At 41.4% G+C, this 14637-nt stretch overlaps 1 protein-coding gene and 1 gene segment (V, D, J or C); one reads left to right on the top strand and one right to left on the bottom strand.

Annotated features, from left to right (window-relative positions):
* Positions 1 to 216: 216 nt before the first annotated feature.
* Positions 217 to 1322, top strand: LOC124484779. The segment is given in 2 exon segments: positions 217 to 377; positions 509 to 1322. Coding segments are annotated over 2 exon segments (435 nt in total).
* Positions 1323 to 4875: 3553 nt separating this feature from the next.
* LOC124484718 (nuclear GTPase SLIP-GC-like) lies at positions 4876 to 14214 on the bottom strand. The gene is made up of 18 exons (XM_047045786.1): positions 13786 to 14214; positions 10715 to 11392; positions 10128 to 10248; positions 9760 to 9982; positions 9446 to 9658; positions 9133 to 9327; positions 8321 to 8508; positions 8128 to 8164; positions 7944 to 8030; positions 7773 to 7860; positions 7443 to 7576; positions 7168 to 7347; positions 6888 to 7045; positions 6678 to 6807; positions 5871 to 5979; positions 5632 to 5768; positions 5391 to 5475; positions 4876 to 5198 (listed from the first exon to the last, which is right to left on the bottom strand). Coding segments are annotated over exons 1-18 (2820 nt in total). The 5' UTR covers positions 13787 to 14214; the 3' UTR covers positions 4876 to 5142.
* Positions 14215 to 14637: the final 423 nt, after the last annotated feature.

Below are 14637 nucleotides of genomic sequence, written 5' to 3'. Positions count from 1 at the left end.
GTGATCAGTGTGTGTGAGCAGCCAGTCTGAGACTGGCTCCCTCTCAACACCTGGGGCTAACGTCTGCCAGGGAATCAGGAGCAGCACTTTGATCAACGCTCACACACCACCACACTGGTGATCTGCTGATAAAGGTTCAACTGCAGTCTGACTTGTTCTGAGGACACACAGAGAAACAGCATCTAACCTGGTGGAGGAGGTGACAGGACTGGAGGTGGAGATCAGGAGGGCTTCTTCAGAGTCACGTCATTTCCTCCCTCCAGAGAGAGAAGCACAGTCATGTTTCTGGTCAGTTGCTGAGATGTGTTCAGCTCTGACATCCTCATCCATGATCTCTCTTGTCATCCCAGTCTCTGTGTCGCTACTGTGGGCTGCAGGTACTTTCCAGGAACTGTTCTCTCTGCTACAGTGTGGAGAGATTCATTCTCAGGTCTAGCTGAGCTGGTGGACCTCAACGGTGGTTCATCAAGTCATCCTCATGTCCTGGTTTTGGTCTCTGTGTCTCCAGGTCTCTCTGAGGGGAGTGATGTCACCCAGACCCCCAGCATCCTCTGGTCAATCAAGGGGCAGCCTGCTGAGATGGACTGCAGTCACACCAAGGGTGTTGGGTACTACCAGATGTACTGGTACAGACAGCTACCAGGACAGGGGATGAAGCAGGTTGCGTTCACTGTTGCCAGCAGCAAGCCTGACTATGGAGAGTTCAGTGAAGTCATATTCTCTGCAAACAAGACTGTAGCACAGAGAGGGTCTTTCACAGTGAAGAACTCTTTACCAGAAGACAACGGCATGTACTTCTGTGCTGTTTATGAACACAGTGATACAGACATCATGTGCAGCTGCACAAAAACCCCCTGTGAGTTTTGATCTTCATTCAGAATGATGAACCATCTGATGATGTTTATCCCCATTATGGACTGTAGGGGGCACTCTAGTTCCATTAATCCTCACGTCTCTAATGTTGCTGTTGCCTCAGACTTCTCCTGAAAGGTCCTGAGTGACGTCATGTGAGATGACAGTGTGTTCTGCTGACACTCCCTCCATCCACCTCCTCTGGGCAGAGTCACTGTGACACAGCAGGGGGTGGGTGTAGCTCAGTGGTAGACAGCCTCCTCCCTCTCAGTCAGTAAGCAGACTTCATGTGAACAGAACTTTTCAAACCGTTACAAAGTGCTTTCCTGCACATTTATCAATCCAACAAACCAACACAGAATCAAAGCCAGTCCCAGTAAAGACAACAGTGTTCCAGCAGTAACAGGTCAGAACAAGTCCCTGATTATCTGAGTGAAGCCTCACTGGTAGAGCTTCAGCAGACAGGAGCACCATGATCATCCTGCTCATCAGCATATCCATTCATGCTGTCTGGGGTTCAGGTAAGTTTATATTCATGCCATTTTTAATTTATTTGCCTACGTGTTACTTTTTTAATAAAGGCAAAAAAATCTTGTCTTCTCTCCTCTGCAGGTTCGTCTCTGAGTGACCAAGTTCACCAGAATCCTGCAGCCTTGTTGAAGAACCTGGGAGATTCTGCTGAATTTAACTGCCGACATGATATCCAGGGTTACAATCGCATTTACTGGTATAAACAATCCAACATTATGGAACTAGTGTATCTGGGATACATGCTAGCAGACTCAGGCAATCCTGAAACTGGGTTCAAGATGAAAGGAAGTGCAAACCAAGGCCAAACCTGCACATTAACCCTAGAGCAGCTCTCTTCAGAGATCAGTGCAGTGTATTTCTGTGCTGCTAGTCTCCACAGTGGTGTAAATCCCCCCTGTTCAATACAAAAACATCCCCCAGACTGTGCTGTCTGTGTGGTAGGACTCCTCCACACACCTGCATGAAGCCACTGTCACCAGCTTTGATCCAGGGCCAGAACTCTGCTCAGCTATGAGGAGAGGAATCAGGTGGCTGAGCGGTGAGGGAGTCGGGCTAGTAATCAGAAGTTTACCGGATCGATTCCCCGCCGTGCCAAATGACGTTGTGTCCTTGGGCAAGGCACTTCACCCTACTTGCCTCGGGGGGAATGTCCCTGTACTTACTGTAAGTCGCTCTGGATAAGAGCGTCTGCTAAATGACTAAATGTAAATGTAGAGGAGGAGCTTTCCGATGCACCTCAGATGATGCAGGCCTTTTACTCACAAACACAGACACACACACACACACAAACACATCCTCCTGCCCTCCCATTCCTACAGAAGCTCAGTTTGGAGAAAGTGCACCAGTGGTTCTGTTCAGAGCAGCTCTCTCCAGATCTAGAGGGCCAGCATGACTCTCCAAGCTCTCCTCCCAGTGTCTCTCTCTTTACTCTGGCTCACAGGTACTGTAGGGTCAGTGGCTACATAGGAAACATCTCCATGATGGACTAGATAACGCTCACACAGTGTAGATGTTTACAAGAGCATCACTTCCACTCTGCTATGATTATAATCTCCATTCCACAGGTCACTGCCAGTAGAGTGATGTCACACAGCAGCCAGGAACAATCTGGAGTCTTGCCCGGAAAACTGCAGAGATGAACTGCAGCCATGAGAAAGACGCGAGTTACCATCATATGTACTGGTTCAGACAGCGTCCAGGGGAGTCCATGATGCTCATCGTGTTCACAAGCGTTGGTCTGCAGCCGGACTAAGGAGATCTCAGTAAAACCAAATACTCAGCTGTTAAATCTGTAGCTCAGAACGGAGCGTTCACCGTGAAGGACTTGACACCAGAGGACAGCGGGCTGTATTTCTGTGCTGTCAGCCAACACAGTGATACAAACTGATTGTACAGCTGAACAAAAACTGGTTTGTGTAAGCCTTGGGTTTGTTTTCCTGCATCATCAGAACAGATGTGGTGTCTGTCCTGTAGGTAGAGCTACAGCTCAACAAGTCCTCCAGCAGCAGACTGGGGGTGAAGTCTTGTTCTATATCACTCCAGAGCTCAGAGCTCCTCAGAGTCCCTGAACATTTCTGGACTGAGAGTCAACATGATCACATGTCTCATATTCACAGTGATTTTATTCATCCTGACCAGTAAATGTTCTATTACTCTCTGAATAATTACTGTTTAGATATGCAAAATGTTAATGATTTCTATATTTTAATAAAGTGTTTTTATGTCTTGTGTGTCCATGTGGTGGTAATATCTTCTCCCTGTCTGTCCAGGTGTGTGTCAGACTGTGGAGGTCCACCAGACTCCCTCTGATCTCCTCAGCAGAGATGGAGATACTGTGCAGCTCGTCTGCACCCACGGCCAGACTGACAACAGAATGATGCTCTGGTACTTCCAGAAACCAGGGGACACAGCTCTCACACTTATCGGGTATTTGAATTTCAGGACTCCAAACTTTGAAGGTTCAAATAAAGAACATTTTAGTTTCATTGGGGATCTCAGCAGTGACAAGGCAAAGAATGCCTTGTGTAAGTGTAAACAGCCACAGTGCAGCACTGTGCTGCCAGCTATGCACAGTGCTACTGATCCCGTCTGTTTTCTACAAAAACCCTCCGAGTGAAACACCTGAATTTGAGGTATGAATTAAATCCAGCAACATCATATCAGCACATTTGGATTACATCACTTCCTGTTCCTGCTCAAACTACAGGAAGTGATGCTAAGTCCTCAGTTGGTCTTCAAGGCTCAGCACTGATAGTCACCATGATCAGACTTCTCATTATCTTCTTTGTTCCTTTGTTCTGGATTACAGGTAACCTTGCTGACATTACAGGACATTACACTTTGACACTGCTACTTAAATACCTTTAAACTGTAGTGTAGTAACATGATTAATTGAATATGTGTGGCAAACTTTGTATAAATCAGAGTTACTCTCCTTCTCTTTCCACAGCAGTGTCACCCAGTCAAGAGGTGATCCAGACTCCCTCTACTCTCCTGGGGAAGCCAGAAGATAAGATCCAACTGAGCTGCAGTCATAACATTCCTAATTACGACACTATACTCTGGTACCAGCGTTCAGTGGGAGACACTGCCCTGAAACTAATAGGGTATGTTTATTACAAAAGTCCCACTGTTGAGTCTCCATATCAAGGGATTTTCAATGTGAGTGGAGATGGTAAGAAAGAAGCCCACCTTCATCTCCAACTGAGGCAACCTGAAGATGATGGACAATATTTCTGTGCAGCTTATATGACACAGTGGTACAGAACTCTGCTCCGCTATACAAAAACCTTCCAGACACTATCAAGGCACACCTGTATCAAACCACAATAACAGGCCTGTACTCAGACGAGATGGGTATCGTCACCACAAATATACATCTGTCATCTGTCCTGTAGGTGGAGTTACAGCTCAACAAGTCCTCAAGCACCAGACTGGGGGTGAAGTCTTGTTCTGGATCAACCAGAGCTCAGAGCTCTTCAGAGTCCCTGAAAATTTCTGGACTGAGAGTCAACATGATCACATGTCTCATAGTCACTGTGATGTTCTTCATCCTGACCGGTAAATGTTATATATTCCTCTCAAAGTCATGACTGTTTAGACATGCTAAATGTGAAAGATTTCTATATTGTAATAAAGTGTTTTTATGTCTCGTGTGTCCATGTGGTGGTAATATCTTCTCTCTGTCTGTCCAGGTGTGTGTCAGACTGTGGAGGTCCACCAGACTCCCTCTGATTTCATCATAGCTTGCTTTGCAAATCTCGACTAACAAACACAAAAAACGAGTACAAAACAGTACAAACAAAACACCACACTGGAGAGCAAGGAGCCACCGCACCTGTGCGCGCCACAATCTTGACATCTATGTGTGTATTGGCATCAGAAATGTTAACTGAAGCATAAAATAAAAAGTGAATTAAATGTATAAAATTCCTTTTTCATTGAATGGGCAGTAGGTTCATAGACAGTAGTTACATTAAAGAGATTCACTGAAACAGCGTCTGAATTTTAATGATGTAATGCCAAAGTGAGTAATAATCAGCTACAAAGGACAACTTTTCACCCTCTTCATTCTGCACTTGTAATGAAGCAAACTCTATATACTAACGGGATCTACATTTTAAACTGAATCATATATTGAATTAAATTCAATTTAATTTATATAGCGCCAAAACAATACACTGACAATTTCTGACACTATGGCATGGCTACACAAAAACCTGTTTTCCACACCCACTCTTCAATAGATTCTTGCCGCTGTTATTCATCAGTTAGGGCAGATAACATCTCCAGCTCTCTAATATCAGCGCTGACATCTACAACAAAGAAGAACACAGTCAGTCGTGTTTTCTCGTGTGATTAATACCAGCTGAATGATCAGACTCCTGAGAAAGCATTTTGATCAGATTTACAAACATCAGTGTCCAAGCAAGGCTTTGGAATGTGAGTTTACTGTTCAGGCAGATGGATATGGATTAAGATGAAGATCTGTTGAGATCCTGACTTACCCAAGATAAACGGGAAGTTGGATTCAGTCAGTGCATGAGCCATAGCTTTCAGTAGGTACTCTCTCAACTTGGTCTCGGTAAGTTCCTTGCAAAGAAAGAAAAAAAAAGATTAAAGTCAAACAAACATTTGTTTAAATATTTCCGAAGGAATCGATTCACCTAAGCAACTAAATCTTCCTAAAGAATTCCGAAATCCTAAAGAATTCTCATATTTGAACTTCACATGTAAAAGTGAACAAACCGTCATCAGTTTTCTGAACAAATCCAACATCCTGATCTTTGCTTTGTTGAACATGGTGTGCTTCAGTGACTCAGTATGTTGTATCAGTACTCTCTGCTTCTCCGACATGGATCTCGGTCCAACACATTCTTCAGCCTCTGCAACCAAACAAGCAATTTGGTTTATATTACCGTAATTACATAATCACATAACTCTTCAAATAAGTCTTTCTGGAATTAAGCACAATTCCACTGACTTACTGTTGTAGCCAGGAACCATGTCGTCTTTGATGGCATCTGTGATTGATGCATATATTTCCTTCTTTTGTTGCCCAATCTCTATATCTATTAAATCCTTCAGCTTGGCTTCCTGTATATTTTCATGGGAAATCAATGAAATATTGCATTCAGAAAACAATAGTACATTTTGAAAACATTATAGGTTTCTTTAACTATTAATCAGCATTACTAAAGAAACACCGAAATCCAGTTTTAGGAGGATCGCTTCCATTCAGAGACTCAAAAACAAGTGGTTGTGAGACTAAAAAGTGTCAGATAGCATGGATTTCCATTGTCCAACCTTACATCACATAATTTTATAATAATTTTAGCATTTCAAAACAATTATAAACACTTTCAGTACACTTTGTTGATTAGCAGAATGACAAAATAATGCATCGTTAAGTGTAGGTTTGTGCAACGATGTGAGAGTACTAATAAAAAAAGTACTAGAAGGCCAACCAAAGTTTCCAAATGAAGCAATAAGGCTTTAGAGAAGAGTTACACTGTGAACATACATGGCAACTTCACTAAAGTTAAATTAATTTGTGGAATGTTCATTGTTTCACCACACTCGTCAAATGTGGGACACATAATAGGGAAATTAATTTTACAAACAAATGTTGAAGTGTGTTTCCCCCAATAGCTATTAGAAGTGGTTTATGTGTATGTTATATGTTTATTGTACTTATAGCATATTGTGGCAGGTTTTTCATTTTTTTACCTCAGTGTTTGGTGATATATTTACCACCAAGAAAGAAATACAGCGGTGTAAACACTCTCACTTACCTCAGCTTTTAAGAACCTCAGAATGTGAGTCATTGCGGCAGGGTTGCTGTAGCCCTTAGTGACACTGATCGAGCAGACACTGAATCGTTTGAACTTCCCCCGCACTGACAGGCTAGTTTCCCCTTCATTTCTGCACACATAACATTGGACACGTCACACACAGAGGTTGTGGATGAAAAACACTTTTAAGACTACTGTAAGAATACTTACGGGAACAAGGCATTAAACTTTTCATTGATGCTTTCATACATGTGTTCAGCCAAAGACCCGTTCAGGTCTCTTGTTTCTCCATTGTTTGACCTGAAGAAACCTTTATTTCTGCACAAGGCGGATAGAGTCTGATGGTGTCCACGTCCATCTTTGCCTGCCTAAGGAAATAATATTGAATGGTAAATTAATTAAATGTGTGTGGATTAAAGCATGGTAGATCTGTAGCAGTTTTAAATATAATACCATAAAATAACTTAATCTGCCAAGTAGTAGTACTTACTGGTACATGCACGTTTTTCTTGGTTATTTCAGCACATTTCGTCTCTGACTTGTTAACTCCATCTGAGAGGTACTTTTCCAGTTCATTGTAACATGGCTCTAAGTGTTTAACCCATAGACATTTCAGTTCATCGTCCAGCTTCTTCTTCAACTCACTGTGCAGCTTAGCTTTGTCCTTATTCTGAAACACATACCACAAAACCATCTGAGTTTCTCCTCAAGATAAGACTAATTTACAGACAACACAAGGACACCTTCATTAATGGTGACACTTACCATCTCCTCGTTGTTATCTTTGGATGTCTGTATGAGGGACAGGATCCCTGTGGCTCTTGTAAAATAGTGTGAGGCCACTCTGTTTGTGTGACTGTGGTTAAATCCCCTCAGCACCTCTCTCAGCTTTGGTAACTCTAACGGGGTTTTTCCCCAAAGAAATCAATTAAGAAAATAGTCTCTTTGTCAGCTATAATGACTCCATTAACATGTGAATCTGCTCTTTTGTGCTCACTTCAATAAATACACAAACTCCCTTTATGGGTGTGGATGAACAGCACACACTCCTCTAATGGAAAAAAGAGACACCTACTAAAACTGATGATGCTCTACCTGTGTCCTCCTGTGTCAGATATGGCTCCTTTGAGCAGAACTCCTGTGAACTTACAGTAAACACTGAAATGCTTGGCATGTAGTATGTCTGAAAAAAAATCAAAATAGGTCAATAGCCAGCTGTATGATCAGAAAAATCTTTCACAAACACCTCCAAGGTGAGAAAAATACCTGGAGATGTTTTTCAAAGGCTTGTTTCACTCGATTCTTGGCCATGTTATTCCTGTGCTGTATGCATTTAAGCTTTTTCTCTGACTCCTGGGAAATGGGGAGAATAATAAATCACCTTGTATTTCATCTGGCATAGATAGATCATCTAATGAAGTAGTGTCAGTTTGTATCAATTTTCACTTACATTATCCGCTGTGATTTTTAGATCTTCATTGTTCAGTCTAAGGGATGTGAAAATCAAATATGTAATTTTTGTAGTTTTATGCATACTGTTTCAAACCTAATAACATAATAAACAAACTAATAGTACACTGAACACACTCTTTAGTATGGCATACACTTACATCCACAAAATCAAGGATAAAAAAAAGACTGACCTTAATGATTTCATGTAAGACTGGGCACCAATTTGATCAGTTTTGGTGCAAATGAAAGTGATGCCAGTGCATGCCCCTCCCTGTACCATATCTGTCATGCTGCTCTTCAGGATCTCCCAGGCTGCCTTGTCAGATGCGGCTCGATTGATATCACTCACAACCCAAACAGCTGTGCACTCCCTTAACATCTGGAAGAAAAAAAAAAGTTATTGTTTTTGTTGTTCGTTTGGTTTAATGGAATAGAATTCTCATTACAAACAACTAGTACAGTATAATCCAAACCCGTTTCTATCTATTCAATATGAAAAATAAAATAAGCGCCGGTACCTATATAATTTGTCATTGAAACTATAAACTATATTTTCTCCCAAAAAAAGAAATTCACTTGCCAAATATGACATTTTATTCATGTCATTGAAACCTGTAGCTTGTATGCTATTAATGAATTCATATATGAATGTAAAAAATGGTTTGTTTAATTATGTCACACCCTGGTTCTCTCCCCCTGCTGGTCATTCTATGTTGGGCTTGTTTATATTGCTGCCCCTCAGTTAACCTTGGTAGTCAAATCATTTACTGCACCTGTTTTTGCTTATTCTGTCTTTCTTCTGTTTTGTATCAATACTCCTCATTTTCACTTGTTTGATTGGGTGTGGAATTTTACTGTCAATATGGTGTCTAAACTTGAGGTCTGACACAAGAATCTTGTAAGTTCCTTGAAGTAATTTTTTTCATTCAAATAAGTTGGGCGCTGCACATGCATCCAGAATCTCCTTCAGTTTGTGACAAAGAGCACTACAGTGAGCACTTACCGATTTCCACATCTCGTCCCTGGTCTGATTGCAGTCTCCATTTCCAGGGAGATCAACTAGCACAATGTTCTGGAGAAGCTCTTTGTGATCTGGCACTTTGATTCTCACAGTCTTCACTACTGGCCAATAGAGTCCCCCAAGATCAGACTCTTGATGTTGAATATAAGGCCTGATTTCTTCAGAGAGATCTGAGGCCTGTTTGAGCATAGAATTAGACTTAGAAGGTAATCATTTTTAACAAATATGAGCTGTAAATAAAGTAACTTGAACTCACATACAATTACAATTTACAGCTACAAGAACTGTAACTTACCTGAACATTTGAGATGGTTTTAGTGGTTAAGCTGAGCAGGGCTGCAATAACTGTTGAACGATCATCCTTCATCAGTTCATCAAAGCTTTTTGAAGTTGCATTCTTTCCATACAGAGCTTCAATCTTGTCTTCTGCCATTTTGCAGATGGTTTCATCCCTTTCCTCATGTTCTGCTAGAAAACCTAGCAGGCTCTTTAGCTCATTTTCCCAGGCCTACAAACGAACACAAAGTATTTTTCAGTATTCATTTTAAACATAGGATGTGAGTTGTTACATTACAGTATGACAGTGGTAATGTAACAGTTGTAAGAAACCTCTTTTGAGATGAATTCAATAGTTGCTGTGTACTGGTCTCTCTCAGCCCCAGCCTCCACTTGTATGATGACTGATGTACAGGCATCGAGTGTCCCTGTTGGTAACAGCCCCTCCTCATCTAGGACGGCATTTATCAGGGAGCTTTTACCATCTCCTGTCTTTCCAAACACACCAATAGTGGTTTTCTGTATCGTCTTCTTTAGCAGATCTGCCATAATGTCTCTGGACACAAGAAACAAACAAGACATAGATAAATAGCTAGATAGACATACACAAAAATAGATAGTTTGCTTTTATTAACAGCAGATTCAGGAAAACATTATCATGCATGTTAATTAATGCTATTTTACTGAAACAGGCAATGTACCTGATGAAGTTCATAAATTCTGTGTTGGTATTGGCATGGGTTTGGATTTTCTTTTCAAATCTGTGTTGAACCTGTGCCATGACTTCTTGTGCTTGCTGTATGGCTGCAATATCTTTAATCTCTATAAATTAAAAGACCATAAAACCATAAACAATATCTGTTCTTTGACAATTACCTGTAGTGAGAGTAAATGTGAAAGTCCATGTCTTTTTGCCAGATCTGACCACAGTATCCAGACAGGTTTGACTAATCCTTTAATCTAAGACTTAGATGAGAATGATTGTGAATGGATTGGATGAAGTCCGAGGGCTGTTTGAATATGTGCAAAACCAAAACGTTCCAAAACTAACAAACCATCGTGTTGATCTTGTTATTATTCAGCTATAACCATTGTTTTATTATTTATCACCATAATTTAATTTGTGGAACAGATGGATGTGACACAGTATTTACCATGGAATGATGACACTATCAGTAACTTGTCTGTTATGGGACCATATGGTAACCCACAGAAGAGCCATTCTTTATTCAGAACAGTCATTTTTTAATGAAAGTGATTAAACAAATTATTTATCGCAGGTTCCTACCTCCTGTTCTCTTCTTCTTCCATTCTTTGTCTTTGTGAGAATCACTCTCTCTTCCTCTTTTTGCTTTCTGTTTGCTCTCTGGAAGTAATGAGCCCCCTGGTATCACCCCAATTTCCTCACAGGTGAGATGTTTTCTCCCATTCTCTTCCATCATCTTGTCCATCTTCTCAAAGAGTTTAAGAACTTGACTAAATCTGTAAATCTTATCAAACATGTGATGCCTCATCTTACACTCCTGTATGATCAGGCCTAAAGGGTCTTCTTTTTCACCAGTGTAAGTTGTAGAGACATGTTGCGCACTTCTAACAGTAGTTAGTACGATGGTAAAGTTCATGGCCTCATCGCTGAACAAGTTCAGTATGGCTTTCACTTTTTGTCTGTCCTCCTCTGAGAAGCTGTCAGGCTGCAGCACCAGTAGAAATACATGAGGCCCTGGAGCAGACAGGGCCACACACTCTTTCACTGCCACCGAGATCTCATGTTGTGAGCGTTGGGGATGAAATAGGTCAGGAGTGTTAATGACTGTGATGGCTTTTCCCTCCACCTGTCCTCTGACTCTCTCACTTACATGTTCTTCACAAACCTCAAGGGCTTCAGTCTGAAATGCATCTCTTCCAAGGATGAGGTTTCCCACTCGGCCATTGTCCAGTTCATTCTTCCCCAGCAACACAAGCCTCACTGCAAAAGATTAAACCAATTGCAATATAACAGTTGTAGTGTGGTTTGCACGGTTAAGATTAGCAATACTTAGTTTATAATAAAGTATAGTAGTTCTTGGGGGCACCACCTCTGATTCGTGAAAGGGACAGAGGAAACCTTGTTTAATAATATTGAATAATAGCACTCGTAATAATCAGTCTAATCTTAAGTAGGGAATTCTATGAAAGTAGAGCAGATCATATAACGTGAGAGATACGCGAGTATTATACACAATGATTTATTTAAGAGAATGTAATTATAGTGAACACATGCCAGATAAGTTATGGGTTAGTTGGGCTAAAGCAGTACAGTATGCCTAAATTCTAATGAGAGCGCACTACACAATGGCTGCGTAGAGCGCGTGTGGAGGGGGAGGAGAGAGAGAGTGAGGAAGAGGTACAGAGGAAGAGGCTTCTATAGTAACAATGGACGATCAATAGCAACTGACCTAACGATGGTCAAGTTAAATCATTTGTAAAATACAATCAAACATCGACAATTCAATCACAACATGCCAATATGTCACAAGTAAGAAATATTGCAAATCGCAGTTACTTTTGTCGGTTTGAAGAACGGAGTCAATGGTTCGTCATATCCAACGAATAGGAAACGGAATCTCTCGTCAAAGTTCCGGGCGCAAAGTGAATATGCAAGTTATGAGGTAAAGGTTAGAGAGTGACGCGTTCACCCCAAGTTAATCCTACGAACAAGCGGGGGTGATTGTACGTTTGGCGATTTTATACTCCAAAGAACAGGGGGTCATCCGTGTGAAGGTGACCTCTCTCATTGGTCAGTTACTTCCACCTGGGCGTCGTCTTGAGATCTGCCCAGAGGTGTGAAGTGGCTGATAGTTTAAATTCCATTATCTCAAATGTCCATGAAATGCTTGAACTTCAGAATAGAGCAATACAACGTTCATAACTGGTTTTGTTAGTATGATACAATTATTTTGATATCAAGATTGACTGATTTACTGTATCTGAAGGGGAGTTATAATCAAACATCAATTAAACACGTTCTAGGCAAATGAGAAAACACACATTATAACACATCGACTACTGTCATTGAATTAGTGTCCATGAGCCATGTAGTCCTTGAGAAATATGTTTGTAAATCCACAAAAGAAAGTTCTCCCTTATACTCCATTGTCTGATACTGTGTGACCATGTGGTCTCTGTTCCTGACCCCATGCTGGGTCAGGGGTTTGAAGCATCTTCTGGGAGATAAGGACAAAGGGGGAAGGACCCTTCCCCCTTTTCGGGGGTAGGAGAAAGATGTGGATGTACCAAGCTTTGTCTGTTGACTCTCTGCTACACAGTATAGGCTTAATTTACAATTCATCTAAACCACTGGAATTAAGATTGAGCAAAATTGAGATAATCTTTTGAAGAAACGAATGAATGAATTTTGAATTTTGGCACATTTATCCGTTATCTGTCTAAAACAGCCTCTGTTCAAATATGTGCTAAAATAACCAGTCCCTCCAAGATTTTGCAATTTGTTCTGATTTATTTTGCAATCAAAATGACTAACACATTGTGAGAACTTTTTCAATTATTGTTTCTCTCAATCCAGGTGCTGTGGTATTCTGAGTTGCAGGGGGTGGAGAACACAGACTCAATTTGTATATTTCATGTTGTGGCATATAGGGGCTCTAATGCAGCCTACCAACTGAGACAACCACGTCATACACCATGGGCCTATATCACGTGTATTCATGATGTACAAGTGTAGCTAAGGGAACAAAGCAGACATCCCAACGCATTTGCATCCTGACGCCCGCAAATGCTATACAATCTCCCGGAAATTGGGGATTTTGCATGTAGAGCGAGCGAGAGAGTGTCCTAAGGTCATATCCGGATAGATAAAGGTGCACATTGCGTGTCCTGATTGCACCCCGGGGGGGAGGAAGCCACCTCCCGGAAATGAGTCTCTGCTTGTTTGGGATGTCTGACAAAGGGTGCGTTCAAAACGGGGTGAAATGCAAACTCTTGTGCCCCCTCCATACAGTGATAAAATTCTCATAACATCAGCTGTAAGAAAATGTATAATTTATAAGGCCTGGCTGAATCGCTTTTGTGGCATAAAGGGGGTGTCATATACCAACGGCGTCAATCATTCCGTATAATTTAATGTATATTTCCGTAAGCAATTTCAATGCTGCAATAAATCCGTAAAAGTTGACATGTGTATTCACCTGACACCAAAGGACTGGGAAAGGCAGTGGTAGTGGTTGAGACAGACTACGCATAACTTTACACCACCATCAGGAGGGCAGAATAGACAGGTAAAAAATTGTAATTCAACATTAAGTGTTGTTTTCCTCTATTTTATGCACAATTTATGCGGTAAGAAATGAGTTAATTACTTACTGTTTGGCCGTTAATTGTTGCTTCTTCTGCTTCTTCTTCTGCTTGTTTTGCTTAAGCTTATGTTCAATGTAGCACTGAATTGGAATTTGTCTGATACACTTTTGCTTTGGAACTTCCAAACATACTTCCAAACTTATTTAAGTAAGTAACCTTGTTCAGGTGACGACAAAATAAATTACTCAGACTATGGCATCGGGTATTAGCTTACATGTACAGGACATTCTACTTTCCAAAAAATCCTCCCTTCCTTCTTAAACCAGATAGATATCGCTTACCGCTCAAGTTCCCAGAAAATGAAACTTGAATTCAGCACTTATATTATAGCTTGCCCTTTCACCAGATGACTACAGCTCCTTTATGAACTCCCTTGAGTGACTGTCCTTGAAAACCAAAGTCCAACAGACGTGTTGTGGTTGATTTACCTACAAAGCTTCTGACACACCCATATCCAACCTTGTTGCCTAGCTTCCACTACCACTTTTGCATACATTTGCTTCCTTCTTCGGTGGAAAAAGGAGTAGACGTGCAAATTGGAATGCGGCTACTCGACCAAACAACCCCAATCTTATCTGCTTTCGGCACCCTAACCAGCACAGGCCTTGGCCAAGGCTGTTGCTGGAACAACAACTCCCCTGAAGAGCGCTGCAGCGAGACTTCTCTTGCATTCCCTACCCCCTTCCAACAGACACCTGAGGATTGTTGTCTCTGTCTGGGCCCTGATTAAGGCTGTCTCCATGGCAATAAGATCTGCGAACTGAGAAGTGTGTAATTGTGGCCTAGGCGATGGTGACAACCCAGGCCTACTCATACACTAACTTTCACTTGTGGATTGCGTCTCTGTCATGGGTCATG

This window comes from Hypomesus transpacificus, chromosome 3, assembly GCF_021917145.1.
Source record: "Hypomesus transpacificus isolate Combined female chromosome 3, fHypTra1, whole genome shotgun sequence".
In the NCBI taxonomy this organism is placed as follows: Eukaryota; Metazoa; Chordata; class Actinopteri; order Osmeriformes; family Osmeridae; genus Hypomesus; species Hypomesus transpacificus.
This window is presented reverse-complemented; position numbering and strand designations above follow the sequence as displayed.

What these genes read in the sequence shown, in the direction of transcription:
- LOC124484718 (XM_047045786.1), bottom strand. An exon ending in AAACCATCTCAAATGTTCAG is followed by an intron (nt 9,328 to 9,445) that starts GTAAGTTACAGT and finishes ATGCTCAAACAG; the next exon opens with GCCTCAGATCTCTCTGAAGA. An exon ending in AAGATAACAACGAGGAGATG is followed by an intron (nt 7,348 to 7,442) that starts GTAAGTGTCACC and finishes TATGTGTTTCAG; the next exon opens with AATAAGGACAAAGCTAAGCT.